Source organism: Crinia signifera, chromosome 19 (genome assembly GCF_055691185.1).
Source record: "Crinia signifera chromosome 19, ASM5569118v1, whole genome shotgun sequence".
Classification (NCBI taxonomy): Eukaryota; Metazoa; Chordata; class Amphibia; order Anura; family Myobatrachidae; genus Crinia; species Crinia signifera.
In genome coordinates, this window is record NC_139226.1 from 38,947,989 (window position 1) to 38,975,934 (window position 27,946).

Below are 27,946 nucleotides of genomic sequence, written 5' to 3' on the forward strand. Positions count from 1 at the left end.
TGATCCTGCAGCCTTCTGTCTGACTTCCAGATTTGACACTGCTTACAGGCAATCTCAGTGTCACAGGAGGATTCTTGAAAATCTCAGTTGACACACTAGGAATGGAACCTACGGGGACAGCAGTTAGCACCACCTTTGCCCCTGCAATATACATTTAGTATAGAACAGGGATAATGTTTATTTTTTGTTTACTGGTCAACGTGAGATTATGATGTTAATATGCACCAAGGAATCATTATCAGTATCTAAGCTCCACTAAAAAATATTGATTCAGTGTATACAGTTAAACAAATGCTGTATAATAAGACACTTAGAACTTACAATTTCAGTTTACCGGTCTTGTTTTTGCCCCCCTTCCTTTACTATAAAATAGGAGGCAGTTAAAGGATCTTTCAGAATGAGATGTGGTATAGAATAAACAAATATTTAGTTATCTTTTAACACCATACACAGCATTGCAATAAATACATGGTGGGCAATTATTTTACATTACATTGTGAAGACTTTAAAAGAAAGTTCTTTATGAATATGGTCTTTGGTCTCCTTAAAATTCATGGAACCCTAGGAGTATTCATTAAGGGTTCTTTTTTTTTAGAAGTGGGGAGAGATCAGCTGGTATCCCGATCCATTCCGGCAGAAAAGCAGCTTCGTATTTGAAGAGTTTAAGGAAAGGAGAATCTGGCAAAGTGTAGTTTGTTAGGTAGATGGTTTCTCCTCTCACCAAGTATCCCACCCAAATACCAAATGTCCCGATGGTCATAATGGTGTGGTTACAATGTGCCAAGAGGGCAAAGTCACGTCCCGGTGAGCCCTCCTGGCCATCACCTGCAAAGTGAATATCTCCCAGTGAATTATTCATATTTTTTTTGCACCAATCCATGCCATTACTGGTCACCACAAACAGCGGGTTTTCATACTTCTTTCGGAAATAGTCCATGGCTTTCTCCAAATATCCTTTGTCGGCAATTACCCCTTTCCACGTGTTTGGCATAACGTGTACATAGTCTCCTCTACGGACGTGGATCCCTACAAAGGTGACATTTTTACGTTCTCCTCTTGCTTTAGCAAGGTAGTTGTTAGACTCTTCTTTGATAAAGTCATGGAAAGTAAATTCTCGAAGAATCTCATCCCTTATGTGATGGTAAAAAGTAAATGAACAAGGGGTACCACTTAAGCTAACATATTCTCCTTGAATGTTTCGTAATTCATCAGACATCCAATCGTGAAGCCAATAACGTCTCCATTTGATCCGACTTATAACATCCTGATGAACCACTGGCAATGTAATTTTGAAGATCTTCGCCAGCTGATTGTGCATCCCTGGTATGATGTAAGCTTGATGACCATTCATCTTTGCAAGGGAATACAACGTTGCATACTCCCCCATTACGTTACCCAAGCGGCCCAAAGCATTTATCGTCCACATACCGGTCAGCGGTTTCGAAGTGTTTGCAACAACAGGTGCTAAAGCAGTGTCAAGTTTTTTTTCTGAGCTATTAGCTTTTCCGTGGTCCCCCGTCACGTCCATGAACACCTTCACATCCAGTTTGGCAGAGTAAATGTATAAAAATCTCATAACAACGAGGACAAGTAAAGAGGTTCCTATGATCCAAAAGAGACGTTTTTTCATTTTCCCAATGGTTCCAGCTATAGAAAAAATAGAGAAAATATTTTTGAAAATTAGATAGCTACATTTTTTAGTACACAGTTAGACTACACAGCAGCACTGAGAGACCGCCCCAGCGAATAAAAAATATTGCGTTCAAGGTCAAGCTCAAGCTCAAGTTTAAGCCCCAGCAGCAGCACCAACACACCCTCTCCCAACCCACTACTAGACTGGAGTGAAGATGGCGGGCGCAGCAGCCGCAATTTAAAGCCTCGAGAAATCCGGCGCTGGGAGATGACGTTCTGACCACTCGGACGGACCCGAGTCAGGCGGGAATCTCCGAGCGCTGCTCGGAACCGGGCTCGGAATGATGACATTCGTGGGGGCTCGAATCTCTGGAATCCGAGTCTGCACATCTCTAATCTCCTATATAAAAAGTGAGCATAAAGTGAGATTATAAGCACTAAAATGGTAATGAATAAAAACAAAAACTTATCTTTCATATTTTACTTGTTAAAGTTGTGCACACACGGACAGAGACCACATCATTCAGTGGGTGAGGATGTGAGCTTTATAATACAAACTGGTCTAGCAATGCTGGCCTCTTCAAATAAAGTACAAATATGTTGTAGGGCAGGCATTCCCAACCACGGTCCTCAAGGCACACCAACAGTGCAGATTTTGTAGATATCCAGGCTTGAGCACAGTTGACTTAATTAGTATCTGAGGGATTCTAACTAAACCATCTGTGCTGAAGCCTGGATATCACTAAAACCTGCACTATTGGTGTGCCTTGAGGACCGTGGTTGGGAATGCCTGTTGTAGGGGGATGTGGTCATTTGGTCTACAGCATGATGGTCGACAGTCATTAGGTCGACACCATTAGGTCGACATGGATCTATGTTGACATATGAAAAGGTCAACATGGTTCTAGGCCGAAAGGTCATTAGTTCGACAGTGTCTAAGTCGACAGTCAAAAGGTCGACATGGGGGTTTTTCACTGTTTTTTGAGCCGACATGTGCCGACAGGCGGTATTTTATGCCCTACCATCCACTAGGGCATGGTGGGAGAATAAAATAGTGTGCCCGATGCATAGCGAGCACAGCTGTGCACTTGAAACTGTGTCCATGTCGACTGTGTTGACATTCAGGTAAAAAAAACCGGTGAAAAACCCGATGTCAACCTTTTCACTGTCGACATAGACATTGTCGAACTAATGACCTGTCAAACTAATGACCTTACGACCTAGAACAATTTCGACCTTTTCTCATGTCGAAAAAGACCCATGTCCACCTTATCCCATGTCGACCTAACGGTGTCGACCATCATGCTGTAGACCAAATGATCCCAACCCGTTGTAGGGATGTGCGGGCTCGGATTTCCGAGATCCGAGCCCGCACGAACGTCATCAATTGGAGCCCGGATCCGAGCGGCACTCGGAGCTTCCCGCCTGACTCGGATTCAGCCAAAACGTCATCGCCTGGCACTGGATTCTCATGATGCTTTAAATAGCGGCTCCCACACCCGCCATCTTCACTCCAGTCTAGGAGAGGGTGTGTTGCTGGTGGCGCTGCTACTGGGGCTTGAACTTGAACTGAAGTTGTCACTGGGGCTGTTTCAGTGCTGCTTTGTACTCTGTCCTCTCTGCTTAGGGTGAGATCACCCTAGCAGGGAGGACAGTCAGCTGTGTAACTAGTGATCTGCTGTGTGTGTAACTAACTGTGGACTTGTAGTACTACAGTCTCCTCTGTGCTGGGAGATAGGATATATATATATATATATATCTATCATGTCTGCTAGTGCCTCGTAGTGCCGTATCAGTCCAGGGGTGCCCCCATGTGTGCTGTATAATTATATGGGTGCCCCCATGTGTCCCGTATCAGTCCAGGGCTGCCGCCATGTGTCCCGTATCAGACCAGGGGAGCTGCCTTTTTTTTATGAAAAGAAAAAAAAGGTGTTTTTTTGTTTTTTTTTACTGCAAGGGCTATTAAATGTGTTTTATCAGTCCAAGGGTGAGCCAAGAGTGCCGTATAATTCTAGGTGTGCTGCTCTTTTATTAAAAGAATAAAAGCTTTTCATTTTTTTACTGCAGGTATGTTGCCATGTCTGCCGTATAATTCCATGTCTGCCGCCATGTGTGCCGTATCAGTCCAGGGGTGCCTGCATGTGTGCGGTGTAATTCCATGGGTGCCCCCATGTGTACCGCATCAGTCCAAAGGTGCCCACATGTGTGCCATATAATCCCAGGGGTCAGCGGCGTAACTATAGCACCGCAGCCCCCGCGGGGGGGCGCTGTGCATGTGGGGGCGCCGGGGGCTGCGGTGCTATAGTTACACCCCCCCCCCCCAATCCCCCGCAGACTTACCTATCTCGCTGGTCTCGGCGGCTCCGTTCTTCTGCTGAGGACCACCACAAAATGGCCGCCCCCATATAGCAGACAGTTCTCTGAAACTGTCTGCTGTATGGGGGCGGCCATTTTGTGGTGGTCCTCAGCAGAAGAAGAAAGGAGCCGCCGGGACCAGCGCGATAGATAAGGCTGCAGGGGATTGGGGGGGGGGGGGTTTGCATGGGCGGCGGGGGATTGGGGGTGCTTGGCGGGGCGGCAGCGGGGGGGGGGGGGCGCCAAAAACTTAGTTACACCACTGCCAGGGGTAAGCCAAGTCTGCCGTATAATTCATGGGCGCTGCCAAGTGTGCTGTATTAGTCCTGGGGTGATGCTAAAAGTTCCGTATCAGTCCAGGGGTGATGCTAAGTGTTCCATATCAGTCTTGTGTTTGTGCCGCACATTTGTGTGGCTTATCATAGTTATCCAGCTACCTCGGTGCAACCTATTGGCCTATAATTAACATTGTGAGGTGTTCAGAATAGACTGGAAATGAATGTTATGGAGGTTACTAATCGCGTAGGAGCTTTTTTATGCTAAAAAAAAATAAAATAAATAATAATAATATAATATATCAGAACCCAAAACGTTTAGGGGGTGTTTTGGCAAAACTCATTTGAACCCAAAACCTGAAGTTAATCAGATCCCAAAACGTGAAAAGTGGCCGGTGCACATCCCTAGTATGTTGTAAACGCAAAGCTTCCCCGACATATAAAAATAGTATAATACAGAACATAAACCTGACTTGCATTTGGGATATTTTACAGTTTAATTCCCCACCATCCATTAAAAAAAAAAAAGGGAAGAAGATGAATGACGAAGTTTTCATTTACACATATTCATTATTAGACTTACCGTACGGTCCCTTTAAACAGGGACACACATGAATTACACAGGTTCTGTGGCTGGCTGACTTCAACCCTGTGTTTCACCTGCTTTTATTCAGCTAGAGCAGTGGTTCTTAACTTCGGTCCTTAGGACCACCCAACAGCGCACATTTTCCAGGTCACCTGGCAGGTGCACTCATTAACTTACAGAGATTAAGAGATCACAAGTGGAGCTAATTATTTCGGGACTATGTAAAAAACGGACCCGGACTAGACTCCGGACCATCCGGACACGACATCAAAATCTGCAGTCCGGAGCTTGCAGTGTCCGGTCCGGGGGGTGTCCTGTCCGAGGGGGTCCCTGTGATAGCTATCACCAGGGACATGGGAGAGGGGCGATTACAGCCTCCCCGTGTGGTCCGGACCATCCGGTTTTTGCTACATGCCCGGACCATACAGGGAGACTTTATTCTTATTGGAATATGTGCAACAGACTGTGGGTTTCACTTATATGCATATACATGTGTATGTACACTGGAGGGACAGTAGATGGCGATATACTGTCATACTGTTAGTATTGTTTGTCTGCTGTTATATTCCTGTATCTCTCTGATGTTTCCTGTTCTTGTTGTCTTAAGGAGAGGAATGGAGAAGCACATGTAGCAGACATGTGAATGCTGAATGCTGATATTATGTAATGTTATATTGATCCTTTTACTCCGTTATACATAAAGAAGTTATACCTTTACAAGACTCATCCTATCTGATTGCAAGGTAACACCTGTGACCATCTTTTATGTGAAGTTGACCGCTGCCTTCATCATTGGTAGATTCCATCGCAAAATGACAACAGGTTATGGGCCCAGACTGGAGTCAACACAAGCTGAAGCATATACAAGATAAAAGAAATCCGGAGTGTATTGCAAGTCAGAGAAGGCGCAGCACTACAAGTCCCAGCAGACGCTGACATCAGACTGTAAAAATACACAAGAATCACCCAGGAGAATCTCTGAGGAAAACTGTGAGTACAAACAAGTTTAATACTACAGAAGAATAGAGAGATTCATGCAAATGGGGATATGGCTAATTACACAGATGTCAGACTAGCTGCAAGCAATCTTTCTAATGAAAACTATCAGACATGGAAGTTTAAAGTAGAAATGCTGTTAACTAGGGATGGCCATCGTTGCCATTGCCATCGATGGCAATTCTGCAACTGGCCATCGATAGTGCTTAACTATGGAATGGACGACCATCGATATTTTTACATATCGATGGTCATCCATTGTGTTTGATTGGCCTTTGGACCAATCAAAATGTGGGGGGGGGGCTTCGCGGGTGTCGGGGGCGGAGCTATGCTCCGTGTCCCGGCACTTAAAAAAACAACAACATTGTTTTGCTGTTCCATCGATGGAGGGAAACTATTTGGTTCTCCCCCATCGATGGCAAAAGTATTCGACATCGGCCATGAACCATCGATGATTTCGAATCATTGATGGTCGATGGCCATCCCTACTGTTAACAAGGGATGATTTATGGGAAGTCATAAGTGCAGACAGACCTGCAGGAGAGGATCAGCAGTGGAATAAGAAGGACAGACAGGCTAGAGCAACCATAAGCTTTCTAGTGGAGGATGATCAACTTATTCACATCCGTGATGAGCATACAGCTAAAGACATGTTGACAGCTTTGCAGAGAGTGCATGAAAGGTCAAGTTTGAACAGCAAACTATTCCTATTAAGAAAGTTATACTAGATGAGGTTTAACAAAGACAAGACAATGCAAGAACACATTAATGCACTACTAGAGATAACTACAAAGCTCAGATCAATGGAAGAAGAAATTAAAAACAACCATATAGTAGCTATTTTACTGTGCAGTTTACCAGACACATACAGTGCTCTAATAAATGCACTAGAAACGAGACCAGAAGCAAAAATCACACTAGACTTTGTGAAGAACAGGCTCATAGAGGAGTATCAGCGCAGAAAGGAGCTTACAGAGTGTAATACTGAAAGTGACACAGAGAAAGCACTTAAAATGGTGGACACTAAGCCACACACTAAGGAAGCAAGAGCATGTTTCAGATGCAGGAAAGTGGGTCATTTAAAGAAAGATTGTACTATATGGAAATCAGAACATCACAGACCACCTGAAAGATTTCACAAAGAAAGAGCCAAAGCCACACTCACAGAAACAAGTGTACATAACTGGAATGGGACATTTAAAGCGACAGTAACCCAATTGTCAGACAAATGGTATGTAGATTCAGGAGCAACTAGTCATATGACAAATAACAAGAACTTCTTCACTGAACTTGATTTGAACCATAAGGAAACGATCTACCTGGCAGATGGAACAAACATCATTGCAGAAGGTAAAGGGAAAGGTCAATTCCTATGCTCCAAGGGTAATAGCAACTACACACAGATACCAATAACAGAAGTACTATACGTTCCTAAGCTAAAAGGGGCGCTACTGTCAGTAAAGAATTTAGCAGAAAAGGGACTTACTGTAAAATTCCAGAATAACAAGTGTCTTATCCAAAATGGAAGAGAAACACTAGCCACAGCCAGAATAAAAGAACACTTATATTGCTTAGATATTGCAGCACAGCAAGTAAAGCACACAGAAACATGCAGACTGCATTCACAAGTGGCACAGATTGGGACACAGACACCCAGATTGCATAAAGGAAATGCAGAAAAGAGACCTAGCAAAAGACCTCGCAGTGTCAAACTGTTCAGAAATGATGACATGCCAGTGTTGTATAAAAGCAAAAGCAACAAGGATGACAATTCCAAAGAAAAGTGAAAGCAGAGCTTCAAAACCATTAGGTCTTGTACACAGTGATGTATGCGGACCTATGAAAATATGCACATCGGGAGGCAAAAGGTACATGCTGATATTTACTGATGACTATTCCAGGTTCACAGTCACTTATCTTATAAGAAGCAAAGATGAAGTCTATGACAAGCTACAAGATTATGTATCCATGACCAGAAACAGATTCAAGAGGAATATGCTAATTTTTCGAAGTGACAATGGAGTAGAGTTCACAGGGCAGAAAATAGAACAGTACTTAAGGAGACTCGGCATAGAGCATCAGAAAACTGTACCGTACACACCAGAACAAAATGGCGTATCCAAGAGAAAGAACAGATCGTTAACAGAAATGATCAGATGTATGCTTATGGATTCAGGACTACCTGATAAATATTGGGGTGAAGCGGCAATGACAGCCACCTATCTTCAAAACAGACTACTCTCCAGAGCAGTAGGGAAGACACCTCATGAGTTATGGTATGGTAAGAAACCCAGCCTAAAGCACATCAGAGTTTATGGATGCAAAGCCTTCGCCTACATTCCCGCAGAAAAACGGAGCGAGTTACAGAATTGAGCCGTAGAGGGAATTCTAGTTGGGTACAGTGAACATTCAAAAGGTTACAGAATCTTAAATCGAAAAGATGATAGAATAACCATAAGCAAAAAGTGTGACTTTCGTGGAGGAACCAAGAGACGATGTCATAATTCCTGAAAAAGAAACCGGAGAATCCAATGAAGCAGATGAAAGAGAGATCACTCAAGAAGTTGAGATACAAAATAGGATAAATACCATCGACACTCAAGAAAACACAACAGAAGAAGTGAGACGATCTTCAAGAGAAAACAAAGGTAAAGCACCCATACGTTTATCTTACAAAGCAAAGGCAATTAACATACAAGAACCTACATCATGGGAAGAAATTGCTACCTTTTCAGAAAGAGAAGCACAAAAATGGCTAGGAGCCACAACGGAAGAAATGAAGTCAATGGAAGATAACCAGACATGGACCAGACTACCCGCAGATAAAAAGCCCATAGGATGCAAATGGACATTTAAGGTCAAATATGATACTGAAGGAAAAGTAGAAAGATACAAGGCAAGATTAGTAGCTAAAGGGTATTCACAGAAATTTGGAGAAGATTATGATGAAACGTTTGCTCCAGTTGTGAAGCACACCACCATCAGAACCTTACTCCTAACAGCAGCCATAAGAGGTATGCAGGTAAAACATTACTACGTGAAGACAGCCTTCCTACATGGTGAATTAAAGGAAGACATATACATGGAGCAACCACCAGGCTTCATAGATGCTCAATTACCAGATCACGTATGCAAGCTATACGGTCTAAAACAAGCAGCGAGAGCATGGAATACAAAAATAAATGAAGTATTGATGGAGAAGGGGTTCATCAGAAGTAAAGCAGACCCCTGTCTTTATACAAAATCAATAGAAGGAAGATGTTTATACGTATAGATTTATGTGGATGATTTGCTAATTTGTTTTGAACAAGGAGGAGATGAAACTGAACTACTACAATAGCTAAACAGTCAATTTGAAACAAAAGACCTAGGGCACATAGCACATTACCTGCGAATGGAAGTCTCAAGAGAAGATGATGGTACATTCACTTTGAGTCAAAAATGCAAAATTCAAGAAACCATTGAGGAGTTTGGTATGCTAGAAGCAAAGACAGTAAGTACTCCTATGGAAACACAAAAAAAAAAAAAAAAGGGCTTTTTTCCAATCGCACAGGTGAGGATATCTGTGTATGTGATATAACCCTTTTATATAATGATGAGACTTTAAATAAGTCTTTATTTTAGGGTGTGCTGCCACTAGAACAGAAGATTAGATACAGTTTTTGAGAAAGAGAAGGCTGTCATTAGTGTGGCGCACTGGTAAAGAGAGGTGGTTTTAATAAAAATTAACTTTTAATTATTACATCTAAAAATGGCGATATATAAAACACATAACATACATGGGTAAAGTTTTGACAAGGTAAAGATAAAAAAGGAATTAATCCTTGCTTAGTGTGTTTCGATATCCCTTAATGAAAGTTATGGACAGTGGTTGTGTCAGTGCCACACTCGATGGGTGCACTGATCACTGCCTTCAATAATATCACAAGTATCCCCACTGTTCGGGCCCCCTCACATTTATTTTATAAAAGATGGGGATACTTGTGATATTAGTGGGGATACTTGTGATATTATTGAAGGCAGTGATCAGTGCACCCATCGAGTGTGGCACTGATACAACCATTCAGGGGGGGCATCCGGGCACGTGCCCCCTGTCATTTCATTTTGTAGCTGAGGACCAGAGCTTTCCAACGAGCCCAGCCCCGTGTCTCTAGCCCCCCGGGAACCGTAGATATCGCTTGGCAAATCTGTAACGTTTTTTCCCCATAGGATAATATGGGACCCGTCAATTCCAACCCCCACCCGGTTCCGACAGGTGCCAGTCCCACCCACGGCATCACAGAAGCTTGTGATTGATCTCATTTAATTTCAAATCGCTCAGCCTTCAATATGATACCAGGATGGTCCATATTGGTCAATCGGTTCCAGAGATATTGCGTGTAAACCGATTGTTTTATTTTTGAAATGTAATTTCATGGCTGTTCATGTTCTTTGAGGGCAGATTACTCTGGAACCAAATGTTCCAGTTTCACTGGACCAAAATCATTCAAAGCCCACTCAAAAGTTCTTCAATATGATACTTGTCTCATGTAAATGGGTCCGTTGGTTCCGAAGATATAGCTGGTTAAATGAGATAACTGGTTAAAGGGGAGGGGTGGTTTTCTCTCCCCCTCACACCAGAAAATGCAGGGACTAGGCTGGTGTAAAAGGGGCCAACCTGGGAATGCATTCTCTGGTGTGAAAGGGGTATTATTTCAATTAGCCGGGACCTGCAGTGCTCTGAATACAGCCAGGCTCTGCCACTGTCAGTGGCTATCACTTCTGCATGGCGGCTGTCCACCATTTACCGCGAGCATGTATCCCCCTTGGCAATGAGCATGTAATCCCACATGGCAACGAGTATGTAACCTCTGGCAATGAGCATGGAACCCTTGGCAATGAGCATGTAGATAAGCAGCACTTATGTAGCATACTTTTCAATAGGCATTATGGTGTTTGGCATAATACATAATGGACATAATGGCGTGTAACTTAAGGTGTAATGGGCATTATGGTGTAAATGTTTAATGCGCGCCTTTGGTGGACAATGTCCCTGTTTATGAAGCGTATTATGAATTTTGGCTTAATCTGTGTGGCATTATGTGAATTCTGCCTCAATTCGTGTGGCATTATGTGAATTTTGGCTCAATCCATACGGCATTTTTTGAATTTGGCTCAATCCATGTGGCATTATGTGAATTTTGACACAATCCATGTGGCATTATGTGAATTTTGGCTCATTCCAATTGGCATTATGTGAATTTTGTCTGAATCCGTGTGTTATTATGTAAATTTTGGCTCAATCCATGTGGCATTATGTGAATTTTGACACAATCCATGTGGAATTATGTGAATTTTGGCTCATTCCATTTGACATCATGTGTAAGGGGCAAGTATAATGGGGTCTAGTATTTTGTTGCATAATGTGTAGAAGTTGTACAGTATATGGTGTTGTACACTACACTCAAGAACAGGCCCCCTGTTGAGTGGCCACACCCCCTTTCCCGGAGCGCGCCATCGGCGCGCGCACAACTACATCCTTCACTTTTGTTGCCATGGTGGGCCTGCGTACTTTAAATGCCATGGCCTATTTTTAATCCCATTCCCACCATCTCTGCCGCTCTCTTAGCATGTACACTGGCACCACTATTACCGCCCTCCCCCACCTAAGCCCTCTTTTATCATGGTGCCCCCCCTGTCAATTTATCCTGGATCCGCCCCTGCATACAACCACTGTCCATAACTTTCATTAAGGGATATCGAAACACACTAAGCAAGGATTAATTCCTTTTTTCTCTTTACCTTGTCAAAACTTTACCCATGTATGTTATGTGTTTGATATATCGCCATTTTTAGATGTAATAATTAAAAGTTAATTTTTATTAAAACCACCTCTCTTTACCAGTGCGCCACACTAATGACAGCCAACAAGTTATGTAAAGGAATCAAACAAACAATCAGAGTGAACCAATACAAGATAACCATCTATACAGACAAGCAATAGGAAAACTGCTATACAGATGTAGCCGGTTTTATCTTTGCTGGCGAACCGCCAGCAACACGGCGCTCCATCTGACTGAGACGCGCGTGCGTCCCCCACGCACGCGCGTCTCAGTATCCGGGCGGCGAGGCGGACGCAATACTGTCCGCCTCCCACTCGAGGGGGCTGGGGGGGACCCGAGGAGGCTGCGGGGGGGTGTGGTCGCCCGGTGTGGGCACCAGGCGACCGAGGGCAGCACCGTCGGAAGGGGACGCGCGCGCACCTCGTGCGCACGCGTCCCCTTCCGGCATACAGATGGCGGCGGGGCAGGGGATGGTGACGCCATCGCCATCACCTGCAAAGATGAATCCCGCTACATCTGTATATTGCAACCGTCACCAGACCAGACATTTCCACAGCAGTTGGGATATTAAGCAGGAAAGTTTCCAAACCAACACAGATGGACTGGAACGCAGTTAAGAGAGTAATTCGTTACTTAAAGGGAACAATCAACAAGAAACTCAAACTCTCAGCAAGCAAAAGTCAAAAATTAACAGGACATGTTGATTCAGACTGGGCTGGAGATGTAAACGACAGAAAATCCACAAGTGGATATCTATTCTCAATCGGAGAAGGATCAATCAGCTGGACAAGCAAGAAACAGTCTTCTGTAGCACTGTCATCTACAGAAGCTGAGAACATAGCAGCAGCTTACGCCAGTCAAGAAGTTACATGGTTAAAGCAACTATTATCAGACCTAGGTATGCATCAAGAAGAACCTATCAAGATATTAGGATAATCAAGGATGCCTTGCTTTAGCGCAAACTGAGAGAGTAAATCCCAGAACCAAGCATATTGATGTCAAGCATCATTTTCTGAGGGATCTACAAGAACAAGGTCTTATAGAGTTGAGCTATTGTCCGACAGAAGACATGACAGCTGATATCCTGACCAAGCCTCTTGTTAGAGAGACATTCGAGACTTACATTAAAAATGGGTTTAATTGAAGAAACCTAGTCTGTTGAGAAGGGGTATTGGAATATGTGCAACAGACTGTGGGTTTCACTCTCATGCATATACATGTGTATGTACACTGGAGGGACAGTAAAGGTTGTGACCGCAGGCTGAGTACAATATGTCAGGCGTGAGCCCGTAGCTGTGACCGCCGGTTACGACGGCCAGAGCAAACCCTACTCTCACTCTGAGTACCTCTGGCAGATGTCAAGCCCCTGCGAGCGCTAGTGTTCACCTGTGGCCGCCGCGTTCGAAGGAGCGAGTTAGGCCCGCTCCAACCCCGATGCAGCTAGGTCTTATGTGGGAACAAAGGGCTAGCGATCGTCAGAGGTATGCTCAAGAGGTAAACTGACTACTGGGCATAACTGGAGATGACACCCTGTCTGCCGGCACCAGGCCAAGGACGGGGATGCGACCCAGTCGCAGACACAGGTGGAATGATACAGGGAATCACCACGACACAGGACTGGAAACAAACACATCGAATTCCCCAAAATGACTAAAGGAGTAATATAAATAATACCCTGCAAGACGAGGGCTCCCGAGGTGGGAGAACATACACAGAGATCCTAAATCGGCCCCACTGCTAGCGGAGACCAGTAGGGCTAATAGAGAATGCTGGGACCAAATCCCAAACTAAGGGATGGCTGGGCAGCCAGAAATATAATAACAAAAATTAGAGGCAATCTGCCACTGAAAGGAAATGAAGAAAGAACCAGGCTCCAGAGGAGCACTTACCTGACCCCTGGAGGGGGAGCAGGGCAAACCCCTCGGTATGGCACCAGGACTGCTTAAACCAGAGGCTCTGGAAGACAGGATCTGGGAGCTGATGAAGCGACCAGGATAGCAAGGTAAATGCTATAACCGGCGCCATGTTGCCTGCGCCCATCCCTTAAGAAGGATGGTGCAGCCAACCAATGGTGCCGCCAAACATCCGGCCCCCAAAAGGATATGATTCAGGATGACGAGAGCGCCTCCCTCGGTGTCCCCTGTTGCCTGTAAACCGCTGAGCGGCTGCAAGGGAGCGCAGAGAGGCCTGCACCGCGCGCCCCTGCCGGGCGGAAGTACTGTCACTCTGCCGGCCGGAAGTGACAGACAGACGCTCGGCTGAGCCGGGCGGAAGTGCTGTGTGCGCCCTCTGCACACCAGCCTCCTGCCGCCGAGCGTCCGAGACGCTAACAATACCCCCCCCCCCTTGAGGAGGGGTCAACAAACCCTGACAATCACAAAGTGTGCGGGCTACAGTGCTTACTGTTCCGCCTCACCGCCGGTGCACTCCTGGGCTTACTTGGCTGCTGGACCGAGGGCAACGCTGTCCGCGGCCTGTACCGGACACCGCTGGTTTTCTCCCCTGCACCGCCGGGATACCTCCGTGGCGCTGCCTGCCCGGGTCCTACAGCGGACGAGAGTGGTTGGTGCCGCCTGCTCTCTGTTATTGGAGCGGAGAGAGCAGGGAGCGCTCCCGTCTGGGTAGCGCTGCTGCGGACCGAGCAGGGAGGGTGGGCACCATTTTGTGCGCGTGGTTGTTGGGCTGTGGCTATATTTATCTGAAGTGACTCTCCTGGGCCTGGCTGACATAAATGCTGGACTCTGCTGGACACCAATACTCTGGAACATATGTGAGTGTGTTGACTTCTGAAATTACAGTCGTGGACAAGGACGTTCTATTATTTTATTGGTTGCCTGGTTGGGATGCCCGGGATCATTATACTGGTTACTTTAAGACCCCTATATATATTCTGTTCCCCCTGGAAAAATCCTGCTGTTGGTGGCGGTGGTGTGGGGCGACTCTCTGCTGCTATTTGGCTATAATCCTGGGACGTGCTAGCTGCTACCTATTCTCATAGAGATGACCTGCGGCTGTGGGACTGCTTTTACACCTCTGTCCCATCCTGTTACCAAGTCTGAGATGGAAGCCTCATTGAATCGAATCCTGCAGGCCATTACCTCCTCTACAGACAGGCTTCTAAATAAACTTACTGACTTGCAGTGGGATACTACTTGTCCTCTTTATGTAAATGCTACACCTGCTGAAATATCTGTGGACACTGTCTACACATGCAAAGTTTCTACAACCTATGAGGTTTCTACTTCGTTATACATCCGGGATATATACTCGCAGAATCCTGTCTCAGGAATTGAAAATATGCTTAAAATCCTGCCTTGGCATCTTATACACGCTGCAGTCAGGGCCGGCGCCACCACTAGGCAGCTTTAGGCATTTGCCTAGGGCCCCGGCCACTGGAGGGCGGCAATTGTGAGCAGGGACCCCCCTGTCACAGATGGAGGACTAGTTTGGATCGTGTGGTGTACAGGAATTACTTTAGGACCAGACGAGTTAGGGTTAAAGCGAGCTGGTTTTATTATAGACGGGTTCATAAACGAAATCAAATCTTCTTATTCAATAATGGCTTGACATAAGGCAAAATAAGAAAAAGTCCCAATACTGTCTCTGAGCAAAGTCTTTGGAGAATAATAATAAATACAATAATTCTTGTATCACTCACGAAAGAGCCGGTAATACTGAGGAAGAGTTAACCCACTGGAAGAAATGAATGATGGAGCCGGAGTTTATGGAGAGGACTGTGACTGGATGACTTTAAGGAGCTGTAAATCCCGGAAGACGGTGCAACAGAAGCCGGCAGGGTCCACAGTAGGCAAGAGCCCCACGGGTAATCTCCACGAGATCCACAGGTGATGCCCTGGAAGGCAGCGAGAGGTCAGGGATCCTGGAGTCAGTAAACAGGGAGGACTGAAGAGTAGGCTGCAGAAGACAGGAGTAAGCCAGGAGTCTCCAACTGCACAAGGCTAGGAAACCTTTGCACTGACACCAGTTCACCAAGACAGATCCCCTAAATACATAGTGGGCGGCTGTCATTGGTTAATTAGGGCAGAGAGGGAGGAAACCTTTAACCTGGCGTCCAATCTGCATTTTGCCCACATCCAAGATGGCGGCGCCGGCCTCCCGGTGCCGCCCCAGTCTGAACTCCCCTAGCACTCACAGGAAACCGCCCCTGTAAGCCACACTTCCCAACAGACCTGGAACCAGCAAGAGACCCGCTCCGGAGGCCCAGAACGGACAGGCGGCGGCGGGCACGGAGGGATGAGTATCGAACCCGCCGTGTGCCGCTGCGGCCGACCGTGACAGTACCCCCCCCTTTTCGTGTGCCAGCAAGGTACCTTCGAGTCTTGAGAGGATTCTTCCGGAGGAACTGTCTGACCAGGCTTGGAGCATGTAGATCGATGGAGTCAACCCAGGAATTCTCCTCTGGACCATATCCGGACCATTCCACTAGATACTGTAAACGACCTCGATGACTGCGACAGTCCAGAACCTTTTTTACCTCAAACTCCGCATCTTTCTCAGTAGAGACTGGGGGTGTCTTGGGTGGTTTAGGATGGTAGGGATTCAGTCGTAGAGGCTTTAAAAGAGAAACATGAAAAGAGTTGGAGATCTTCATAGAAGATGGTAATTTCAGTTTATATGCTACAGGATTGATGACTCGGATAATCGGGAAGGGACCAATGAAGCGCGGGGCCAGTTTCATGGAAGGTAAATCGAAGCCGGAGGTTACGGGAGGACAACCAGACTAGATCTCCGACCTTTAAGCGAGGAGCTGCTTTCCTTCTCTTATCAGCAAACTTTTTATAGCGGATAGAGGCCTTTCGAAGGGACTGATGAACGCCAGACCAGATCTTTGAAGACTGATGTAGGAAGGAGTCTGCAGCTGGAACTTCTACTGCAGGGAGACTTGCGAACTCCGGAGCACGAGGGTGTTGACCAAAGACAGTAAAGAAGGGGGTGATTCCAGTAGAGGAATGGTAAGAGTCATTGTGAGCAAATTCTGCCCATGGGAGCAGGTCTACCCAATCATCTTGTGCAGAAGAGATGTACAAGCGGAGGAAGGCCTCCAAGTCTTGATTGACTCGTTCAGTCTGTCCATTGGTTTGTGGGTGGTAGGCAGAAGAAAACTTTAATTTGATTTGTAGGGAAGAACACAAGGACCTCCAGAATTTGGCGATGAATTGCACTCCTCGGTCTGATACTATCTCTGTAGGAAGACCATGTAACTTGAAGATGTGAAGAATAAACAGTTGGGCCAATACTGGGGCCGATGGAAGCGACTTTAGAGGAATGAAGTGGGCCATTTTCGAAAAGCGATCGACCACCACCCATATCACTGTATGTCCCTTGGAAGGTGGCAGCTCTGAAATGAAATCCATGGACAGATGTGTCCAAGGACGTCTCGGAATGGGTAGTGGGCGCAGTGGACCTGTTGGAGCTGTTCTGGATGTTTTATGCTGTGCACACTGAGGACAAGAAGAGATGTAATTGCAGACGTCTACTCGCATGGATGGCCACCAGTAGGATCGCTGAAGAAAAGAAAGTGTCTTTTGAGTACCTGGATGACCTCGGAGGCGTATAGAGTGAGCCCATGTCAGGATCTTCTCTCGCAATTCCGCAGGAACAAAAGTCTTTCCCGGAGGTGGTATGGGGGTGACATTGGTTTGGGCGAAGACGGTTGGGTTTAGTATTGCCTGACACCGAGGGGAATCTGCTGTAGAGGAATCGAATGATCGGGACAGCGCATCTGCCTTCTGGTTTTGAGCACCGGGGCGATAAATGATTTGAAAATTGAAGCGCTCAAAAAACATGGACCAGCGAGCCTGTCGGGAGGTAAGACACTGTACATTACGTAAAAAAGAGAGATTTTTATGATCAGAATATACTGTGACTCGATGCTGTGCCCCCTCAAGGAGATACCGCCATTCCTCAAAGGCCAGTTTAATAGCTAAAAGTTCTTGCTCTCCAATTGGGTAGTTTCTTTCTGCGGGAAGGAATTTTTTAGAGAAGTATGCACATGGAGAAAGTTCCTGACTCTCCCCTCTCTGGGAAAGAATAGCTCCAACTCCATCAGCGGAAGCATCGACTTCTAAAAAAAAAGGCTTGGTGATATCTGGTTGGAGAAGAATGGGTGCAGTGATGAATGCATGCTTTAGAAGTTGAAAAGACTGAACTGCGGCTGGAGGCCAGTGAGCGGGATCTGCACCTTTCCGAGTGAGAGCTGTGAGAGGAGCGGCAATGGAGGAGAAGTCCCGAATGAAGCGACGATAATAATTGGAGAAGCCTAAAAATCGTTGAATTCCCTTCAGGGTGGTTGGCATGGTCCAGTCTTGGACGGCTTTGACTTTGATGGGATCCATCTCGATGCCTGTGCTAGAAAGAATATGGCCTAAAAAAGGGATTGTAGACACCTCGAAAACACATTTTTCAAGCTTGCAAAAAAGATGATTTTTTCGAAGTCGAGAGAGGACTTCCTTGACCGTCTGTTGGTGAGAAGAAAGATCAGAAGAAAAAATGAGGATGTCGTCGAGGTAGACTACAAGTGAATGATACAGCATGTCCCGGAATATGTCATTGACAAACTGTTGGAAGACAGCGGGCGCATTGCATAACCCGAAGGGCATCACCAGGTATTCATAATGCCCGTCACGGGTATTGAAGGCTGTCTTCCATTCATCCCCCGAACGGATCCGGATGAGGTTGTAGGCCCCACGTAGGTCCAGTTTGGTGAAGACTACTGCCCCCTTGACTTTGTCGAACAGCTCGGTGATCAGAGGAAGGGGGTAGCGATTTTTAATCGTGATGTCATTCAACCCACGGTAGTCGATGCAGGGCCGTAAGGAGCCATCTTTTTTTTTTACAAAAAAGAACCCCGCACCGGCAGGAGAGGTGGAAGGACGAATGAAGCCTTTTTGTAGGTTCTCTCGGATATATGTAGACATCGCTTCAGTCTCTGGAATGGATAAGGGGTAGGTACGGCCCCTGGGAGGAGTCTTCCCGGGAATTAGCTCGATGGGACAGTCCCAACTGCGATGAGGGGGGAGAGCGTCTGCGCCTCCCTTACTAAAGACATCTCTGAAAGACAAATACTGTGGAGGCAACGAAGCGATGGGGTCATCTGACCGGGTCTGGTGGAGTGGTAGAACTTGAGGAAGGCAGGAGGCAAAACAATTGGTACCCCAGCACTCGATCTCCATGGTACCCCAGTGGATACATGGATTATGCTTGATTAGCCATGGCATTCCTAATACAAGGACATGGGAAGATTTTGGAATAACGAGAAATTCTGTAGTCTCTTTATGAAGAAGTCCTATTTGAAGGGATAGCGGACCCGTTTGGTGGGTAATCTGTCCCTGGGGAATCCGGCTGCCGTCAACTGCTGTTAAGAATAATGGTTGTTCCAAGGGAAAAACTGGAAGAGAATACTGAGCAATAAATTTGGCCGAAAGGAAGTTGCCCGCAGCCCCAGAGTCAAGTAGTGCCTTTACAGGAACCGTGCCTTCAGGAAGTGTGAGCTGGACGAGGATTATGGACTGATGTAGTAGGAGAGGTACTTAATACTCCCAACCTGGCCTCTCCTTTGCCGATTAGGACAGATCGTTTCCCGGCCGCCGAGGGCAGGAAGAGATTAAGTGAGCCGGAGACCCACAATACAGACACAGGTTCTCCTTTCTTCGGCGAGCTCTCTCTTCAGGAGATAGTCGGAACCGGTTTACTTGCATGGGCTCCTCTGGCGGAAGACCAGGAGACAAGGTTGGTTTTGGTGCCGGCGTATTGAAGGAGGGACGAAATCTGAGGCGATCTGATCGACTTCTCTCCATCTGCCGTTCTTGGAGCCATAGATCTACCTTATTGCAGAGAGATATCAGCTCATCCAAGGTGGTGGGAGTATCACGGGTAGTGAGCTCGTCCTTCAGTCGACCAGACAGGCCGTTCCAGAAGGCTGATAGGAGCGCCTCTTCATTCCAGCTTAGCTCAGAGGCCAGAGTCTGAAATTGTATTACATACTGACTTACGGGACGGTTACCCTGGCGCACCCTCAGGATTTCGGATGCTGCTGACGATACTCTCCCAGGCTCATCAAAGATTCGGCGAAATGTGGAGATGAATCCTGAGTAGTCGGATAACAATGGGTCGGATCTCTCCCATAAAGGTGACACCCAATCTAGGGCTGGTCCGGTCAGAAGGGAAACAATGTAGGCGACTTGTGATTTGGGTGTGGGGAAGCTGGTGGACTGGAGGGTGAAGTGGACGTCGCACTGGTTAAGGAATCCTCTGCAGGCCTTTGGTGACCCATCGAACTTATTAGGTGTGGGCAGATGAAGATGACTTGACGTGCTCACAGGCGGAGGCCCGGCCACGGAAGAGGCAGGAGCGGCTGCTGTGGATGCAGCTGGAGAGACAGGTGCTGCCGGCTGGGGGGGTGTAAGGGTCTGCAGGAATTGAGTCACCTGCCGTTGAGAAGACTCTAATTGTTCCAGACGTCCTACGATCCTTTGAAGAAGGTCTGCTGGTAACCCCTGGCCACCACTCGATTCCATTGGGTCAGTGCAAACTGTCACAGATGGAGGACTAGTTTGGATCGTGTGGTGTACAGGAATTACTTTAGGACCAGACGAGTTAGGGTTAAAGCGAGCTGGTTTTATTATAGACGGGTTCATAAACGAAATCAAATCTTCTTATTCAATAATGGCTTGACATAAGGCAAAATAAGAAAAAGTCCCAATACTGTCTCTGAGCAAAGTCTTTGGAGAATAATAATAAATACAATAATTCTTGTATCACTCACGAAAGAGCCGGTAATACTGAGGAAGAGTTAACCCACTGGAAGAAATGAATGATGGAGCCGGAGTTTATGGAGAGGACTGTGACTGGATGACTTTAAGGAGCTGTAAATCCCGGAAGACGGTGCAACAGAAGCCGGCAGGGTCCACAGTAGGCAAGAGCCCCACGGGTAATCTCCACGAGATCCACAGGTGATGCCCTGGAAGGCAGCGAGAGGTCAGGGATCCTGGAGTCAGTAAACAGGGAGGACTGAAGAGTAGGCTGCAGAAGACAGGAGTAAGCCAGGAGTCTCCAACTGCACAAGGCTAGGAAACCTTTGCACTGACACCAGTTCACCAAGACAGATCCCCTAAATACATAGTGGGCGGCTGTCATTGGTTAATTAGGGCAGAGAGGGAGGAAACCTTTAACCTGGCGTCCAATCTGCATTTTGCCCACATCCAAGATGGCGGCGCCGGCCTCCCGGTGCCGCCCCAGTCTGAACTCCCCTAGCACTCACAGGAAACCGCCCCTGTAAGCCACACTTCCCAACAGACCTGGAACCAGCAAGAGACCCGCTCCGGAGGCCCAGAACGGACAGGCGGCGGCGGGCACGGAGGGATGAGTATCGAACCCGCTGTGTGCCGCTGCGGCCGACCGTGACACCCCCCCTGGATGGAGGTAAGCGCCGCCGCCTCACCCAACCCCCCTTGTGAGTGACTTAGAGGCCAGCATCGCCAGCACCCCCAACCCCCCCCCCCCCACCCTGTTGTAGCGGCTGAGCGCCGGGGGGCGCCCCCCATCCCGCCTGGGGCGCTCTGGTGACTTGCACCGGCTGCAGTATGTTCGGAACTGCTCCACGTATATAGAATGTATGCCAACCACAATTGGAATGGGACGTATTTACACTTTGGAATATCTCCTGCTTTTCCCTTTTATGTTGGCGATAACCCTGGTCCGTTATCCTTTTCTTATCTTGGGATGGAAAAATGGCCAGACTAACGTTTTGCACCACATTGCAACTTGGGACATTCCCTTCTGTCTATTCTATACTATGCTCGGATCTTTGTTTATTGTAACGCTGCCCTTTTTTCAGTTTATTACTTTATAGGTAGCAGATATTCTCTTCAAGTAGGGCGAGTGTCACTAGCTTTTATATATCCTTATTGCCAAATGTATTATTTTGTATACATATGTTCAGGTTGGGAAACTGGATATAAAAGTTTGTCTGTTTAAGGGTCCCGGTTTGTAGCCCTCAGCATATTCGTTCTTCATCCTGTAATACTATATTTTTGTGTGGGGGGGGCAGGGTATCCTGCTGATTTAATCTGGCAAATCTTTATTGCCGATATCTGATGGGAAAGCTGGAATTCGATCCGCTTCCCTTGCAGTCTAAGTTTATGCCCCCAACACATCCTTGGTATAGTATCCTGACACTGTGGGGGGGGGGGGGGGGTTAGATAGTTAGCATAGTTAGTTGGGGGGGTACAATTAAGGGATCCAGGTACACCTCAGTTGGGTCTGGGTAGTACAGGGTGGGGGGGTTATAGGTTTGTTTTGGTCGTTTGGGGGAGGAGGTTTGTTTTGGTTTAACACACAAATGTTGGACAGACTTAATTAGCTATTCCAGCTATTACTGGTATATTACTATTATACTACAAACCACACAAAAGATAGGTGATTTTATTCTTTTTGCATATACATTTTAAGTGTAAACATTTCATTATTCTCTCTGGGATGCTCTCACAAATTTTACTCGAGTGACGCCCTCGGGAATCTACATATCCTGTACTGTTTTAAGGAAATGTGACTGTCTAGGACATCCTGCTTAAAATCTCCTCTCGTAACTATCACCATGCTGTATAAGCCTGAATTTGTGATTCTGTCTGATATACTTATCACCTCTGATAATTATGTGGAGGGGGGTGGGGTGTTGTTTATCATAAAAAAAATGTAATAAAAAATTATTGAATTTAAAAACTGTAGAGAGTGTCTACAAAGTTTGGAGTCTAAAATCCTCTCCACACAGAACTCCTGCCATCCCCGTAAGACCCAGGGTTAATCCTGCGGGGAAACCTTTGCGAGAAGAAAAACAGTTTAAGAAGGGAGGCATGAAAGGTGTTGGCAATCTTCAGGGACTTAGGCAGCAAAAGGCGAAAAGCCACCGGATTAACCCTTTTGAGAATCCAAAAGGGACCAATATACTTAGGCCCTAACTTCGCCGAAAGTTGGTGAAGTTTAATATTACGGGTGGACAACCACACACAGTCACCAACTTTAAACTGACAATCTGATCTCTCAGCGAACACCTTTTGTTTAAAGGCTGTCTCCTTGAGAGCCTTATGAGTTCCCCAAATAACTTTGAGACGAGAAACGGAAGAAGAAGGGGACATGGGGGGCTTCAGGTCCTAAGGAATTGAAAACCATATACCACAAAGAAGGGTGAAGCTTTCGAGGCAGAATGGTATGCGTTATTATACGCAAATTCTGCTAGTGGTAGGAAGCTGACCCAATCAGTTTGCAGCTTGGACACAAAACACCGTAAATATTGTTTGAGTGACTGATTCAATTGTTCGGTTTGTCCGTTAGACTGAGGGTGAAAGGCAGAAGTTAAACTGGTCTTGATTTTAAGAGAGGAACAAAAAAGTCTCCAAAACCATGCCACAAACTGTGGACCTCGAGCAGACACAATATCGGTGGGTAATCTGTGGAGTTTGAAGATGTGTTGCAAAAACAACCCGACCAACTCCTTTGCAGATGGCAATTATTTCAGAGCCACAAAATGTGCCATCTTGGAAAACCTGTCGATGACGACCCAAATGACTTGACACTGGGAAGACACAGGTAACCCAACTATGAAATCCATGGCCAAGTCCGACCACGGCCTAGAAGGGATGGATAAGGGCACAAGGACCCCAAGAGGCTGGGACCGAGGAACCTTATGTTGGGCACAAACTGGACATAACAGCACAAACTCCCTGGTGTCCCGTGACATACCCGGCCATCAGACAATATGGGAGAGAAGGTCTAACGTCTTGACAATTCCTGGATGACCCGCAATTTTGGAATCCTGTAACTCAGACAACACCCTGTGTCGCAAAGACTCGGGGACAACCAGTCAGGCGGCTGGAGTTTGGGCAGGAGCCTGACTCTGGGCCTGACGAATCAGTCCCTCCAAGGTTTGGTTGATCCCTGCATGTATACAGGATGCCGACAAAATAGGAATCCTGCTAACCCTGTTCTTGTGTTGGGGAAGAAAGCAGCGAGAAAGAGCGTCAGCTCTAATGTTCTTTGAACCTGGTCTATAAGAAATCAGGAAATGAAACCGCATAAAAAACAGAGCCCAACGAGCTTGTCGAGCATTGAGCCTTTTAGCTGTTTCGATGTATTGCAGGTTCTTGTGGTCAGTAAGAACTAGAATTTGATGAGCAGCTCCCTCTAACCAGTGACGCCACTCATCAAAGGCCCAGTTGACGGCAAGTAACTCTCTGTTCCCAACGTCATAATTGGCCTCGGCTGGAGAGAACTTCCTCGACATGTATGCACAGGGGTGTAATTCTAGCGACTCAGGATCTCTCTGAGACAATACTGCTCCGGCCCCCACCTCGGAGGCATCCACCTCCACAATGAAGGGAAGATCAGGATCGGGATGTTTAAGAACCGGACCCGAAATGAAAACCCGTTTTAAAGCCTCAAAGGCCTGCTCTACCTGCGGGGACCATTTAGATGGGTCCGCTCCCTTCTTGGTTAACACAACCAGGGGCGCTACAATAGAAGAGAATTAATGGATAAAGCGCCTGTAATAATTTGCAAAACCAAGAAATCGTTGGACTGCCTTCAAGTTGGTAGGTCGCAACCAATCCACAATGGCCTGAAGTTTCTTGGGATCCATCTGAAACCCCTCGAAAGAGATAATGTAACCCAGAAATGATACCTGAGACACTTCAAATTCGCATTTCTTGAGTTTTGCAAATAATTGGTTCTCTCTTAATTTTTGCAAAACTTGTCTGACTTGACCTCTATGCGAGTTCAGGTCTCAGGAAAAAAATCTAAATGTCGTCTAAATAGACCACAACAAATTTGCCCAAAAAATCTCGGAGGACATCGTTAATTAGATCTTGAAACACGGCCGAGGCGTTGGAAAGGCCAAAAGGCATTACTAAGTACCCATAGTGTCCCGTCTGAGTACTAAAAGCCATCTTGCATTCATCACCCTCCTTGATTCGGATAAGATTGTAAACTCCCCTGAGATCAATCTTGGTAAAAATGGTAGCTATTCGCAACTGGTCGAAAAGTACCGAAATCAAGGGAAGGGGATATGTATTTTTAACCGTGATCTTGTTGAGGTCACGAAAATCGATACAAAGCCTGAGGGAATCATCTTTTTTTGCCACAAAAAGAAACCGGCACTAAGGGGGACTTTAACGGTCGGATAAATCCCTTCTTGAGACTTTCTTGGACGTATTCATTCATCGCCTTAGTCTCAGGAATGGACAAGGCGTACAATCTTCCCTTGGGCAAAGGAGCATTGGGAACTAACTTAATGGCACAATCGTAAGAACGATGTGGTGGAAGACTGTCCGCTTTCTCTTTAGAAAACACATCTCTTTAGAAATCTACATAGGGAGAGGGAATCTCAGATAGGGAAACAGAAGCTAGTACCACCGGAAGGTGAAGACACCGTTCCGAACCGTTCCGCTGCACCACTATCCACAAAAGTGGTACCGGAAAAATTATTTTCCTGAAAGGAAATACTACAGGGAGCTAGCAACGAATTATGAGAGGAAAAAAGTTGGTGGCCTAAGTGAACCCTCTCCTCGTTCACTTGGCCTGGGCTTTTACTGGCGAAGGTGAGTCTCTGCAGAGGCTTCCCTGTCGGGGTCATCATAGAGAAGGCCCAGTGAATTAAAGAAATTCTCTACAGAAGCTAATACTGGACTATCAGCAGGGAGGCCGAATGCCCAAGTCTGAGGATCTCCTTGTAGAACTGACATTACTAAGCCCACTCGCTGAGACTCTGAGCCGGAAGACCGGGGCCTAAGTTGAAAATACAGTTTGCAACTCTCACGGAAGTTAAAGAAGGCCCTCCGATCTCCCGAAAACCGGTCAGGCAAATTTACTTTAGGTTCCAGTACCCCAGATTCTGGCAACCTAATTCTCTGCTCTTGTGAGGCTACCTTTAACGACAAATCTTGTACCATTTGCGTCAACCCCTGGACCTGATCTGAAAATGTCTGAGGAGTGGTACTCATTTCTAACTCCGCCTGATTTTTTGCTATATAAAAGGTGATTTATATAACCTGTATGGCCGGTTATAATGTTATGACCGCAGGCTGAGTAAAATATGTCAGGCGTGAGCCCGTAGCCGTAACCGCCGGTTAGGATGGCCAGAGCGAACCCTACTCTCTTTCTGTTGAGTACCTCTGGCAGATGTCAAGCCCCTGCGAGCGCTAGTGTTCACCTGTGGCCGCTGCGTTCGAAGGAGCGAGTTAGGCCCGCTCCAACTCCGATGCAGCTAGGTCTTATGTTGGGACAAAGGGCTAGCGATCGTTAGAGGTATGCTCAAGAGGTAAACGGACTACTGGGCCTAACTGGAGATGACACCCTGTCTGATGGCACTAGGCCAAGGATGGTGATGCGACCCAGTCGCAGACACAGGTGAAATGATCTGGGGAATCATCACAACACAGGACTGGAAACAAACACAACAAATTCCCCAAAATGACGAAAGGAGTAACAGAAATAATACCCTGCAAGACGAGGGCTCCCGAGGTGGGAGAACATACTGTACACAGAAATCCTAAATCAGCCCCACTGCTAGCAGAGACCAGTAGGGCTAATAGAGAATGCTGGGACCAAATCCCAAACTAAGGGATGGCTGGGCAGCCAGAAATATAATAACAAAAATTAGAGGCAATCTGCCACTGAAAGGAAATGAAGAAAGAACCAGGCTCCAGAGGAGCACTTACGTGACCCCTGGAGGAGGAGCAGGGCAAACCGAGGCAATGGCACCAGGACTGCTTAAACCAGAGGCTCTGGAAGACAAGATCTGGGAGCTGATGAAGCGACCAGGATAGCGAGGGAAATGCTATAACCGGCGCCATGTTGCCTGCGCCCGTCCCTTAAGATGGATGGTGCAGCCAACCAATGGCGCCGCCAAACATCCGGCCCCCGAAAGGATATGATTCAGGATGACCGAGCGCGCCTCCCTTGAGTTGCCTGGCAACCGATGAGCGGCTGCAGGGGAATGCCGAGAGGCCTGTGCCTCACGCTCCTGCCGGGCGGAAGTACTGTCACTCCGCCAGGCGAAAGTGACAGACGGACACTCGGCTGAGCCGGGCGGAAGTGCTGTGTGCGCCCTCTGCACACCAGCCTCCTGCCGCCGAGCGTCCGAGACGCTGACAACATGTAGCAGACATCTTGTGTTAACAAGATATCACTGAATGCTGATATTATGTAATGTTATATTGATCCTGTTACTCAGTTATACATAAAGAAGTTATACCTTTACAAGACTCATCCTATCTGATTGCAAGGTAACACCTGTGACCATCTTTTATGTGACGTTGACCGCTGCATACATCATTGGTAGATTCCATCGCAAAACGCCAACAATTCTACCCCTCCTCCTCTACCTGGTGACAGCTGTCACAGGCAGCCCCCCCGGACAGGACACCCCCCGGACACTACAAGCTCCAAAATGCAGAGTTTGATGTCTGGTCCGGGGGTTTTGTCCTGGTACGGTTTTTACCCATACCCAATTATTTCACTAGTGATTCTGTGTGGAGACCTGCAAAAACATGAACTGTTGGGGGTACTTGAGGACTGATGTTGAGAACCTGTGAAATTCATCAGTGTCTACATTTAAAAGTATGCGGTCACATTTAGTACCCCTGCTGCCTGCTTTTGGAATCATTTCATTCTAACTAGCTTATTAGCCCTGCAATCCAGGATGCCGTTTTTCTCAACATCTAACAGATGGCAAAAATAATAATATTAATAATAAAAATAAAAGTATAATACAGTATATTGAAATACAGTAGCAGAATCAGACCTTTCTCACATATAAATTCTCACGTATAAATCCATGTAGGCTGCAACAGGTTTACATTTGTCATAATTTCAGCCTAAAGAGCTGTGCCGGAACACTTAGTAAACCTTGCAAGGTAACACAGGGGCAGATATTTTAAGCTTGGTGAAGTGATAAACTGTCTGGTTTTATCACCGGTCAATCAGCTCCTACCTGTGAAATTACAGGCTTGAAATTACAGGTTTGAAAAATAACAGGTAGGAACTGATTGGTCGGTGATAAGAACCAGACACTTTATCACTTCACCGAGCTTAATAAATCTGCCCCACAGTCACTAATAGCATAGAGCACAAGGATGGGAAGCTGTAAGTAAGTATACTACTAACCCATAAGTCCAGGTGGCGGCAGCCTGTCTTCTGATGTAACTTGTTTCTTCTGTACCACCAGTGTCTGAAAAAGTGCCGCAGCTGCAACCATAATCACCTGCTGA

At 46.5% G+C, this 27,946-nt stretch overlaps 1 protein-coding gene across 1 annotated transcript; it reads right to left on the reverse strand.

Moving 5' to 3' along the window:
* Positions 1 to 448: 448 nt before the first annotated feature.
* Positions 449 to 27,946, reverse strand: LOC146041802 (galactoside alpha-(1,2)-fucosyltransferase 2-like). Its single transcript, XM_083161694.1, has 2 exons — positions 27,843 to 27,946; positions 449 to 1,647 (listed from the first exon to the last, which is right to left on the reverse strand). Exons 1-2 carry the CDS (start codon positions 27,931 to 27,933, stop codon positions 575 to 577), a joined length of 1,164 nt encoding a protein of 387 aa, XP_083017820.1. The 5' UTR covers positions 27,934 to 27,946; the 3' UTR covers positions 449 to 574.

Coding starts and splice junctions, on each gene's coding strand:
- LOC146041802 (XM_083161694.1), bottom strand. CDS start 27,933: ATGGTTGCAGCTGCGGCACTTTTTCAGACACTGGTGGTACAGAAGAAA. Junction 1,648..27,842: donor GCCGCCACCTGGACTTATGG/GTTAGTAGTATA, acceptor TTTTTTCTATAG/CTGGAACCATTGGGAAAATG.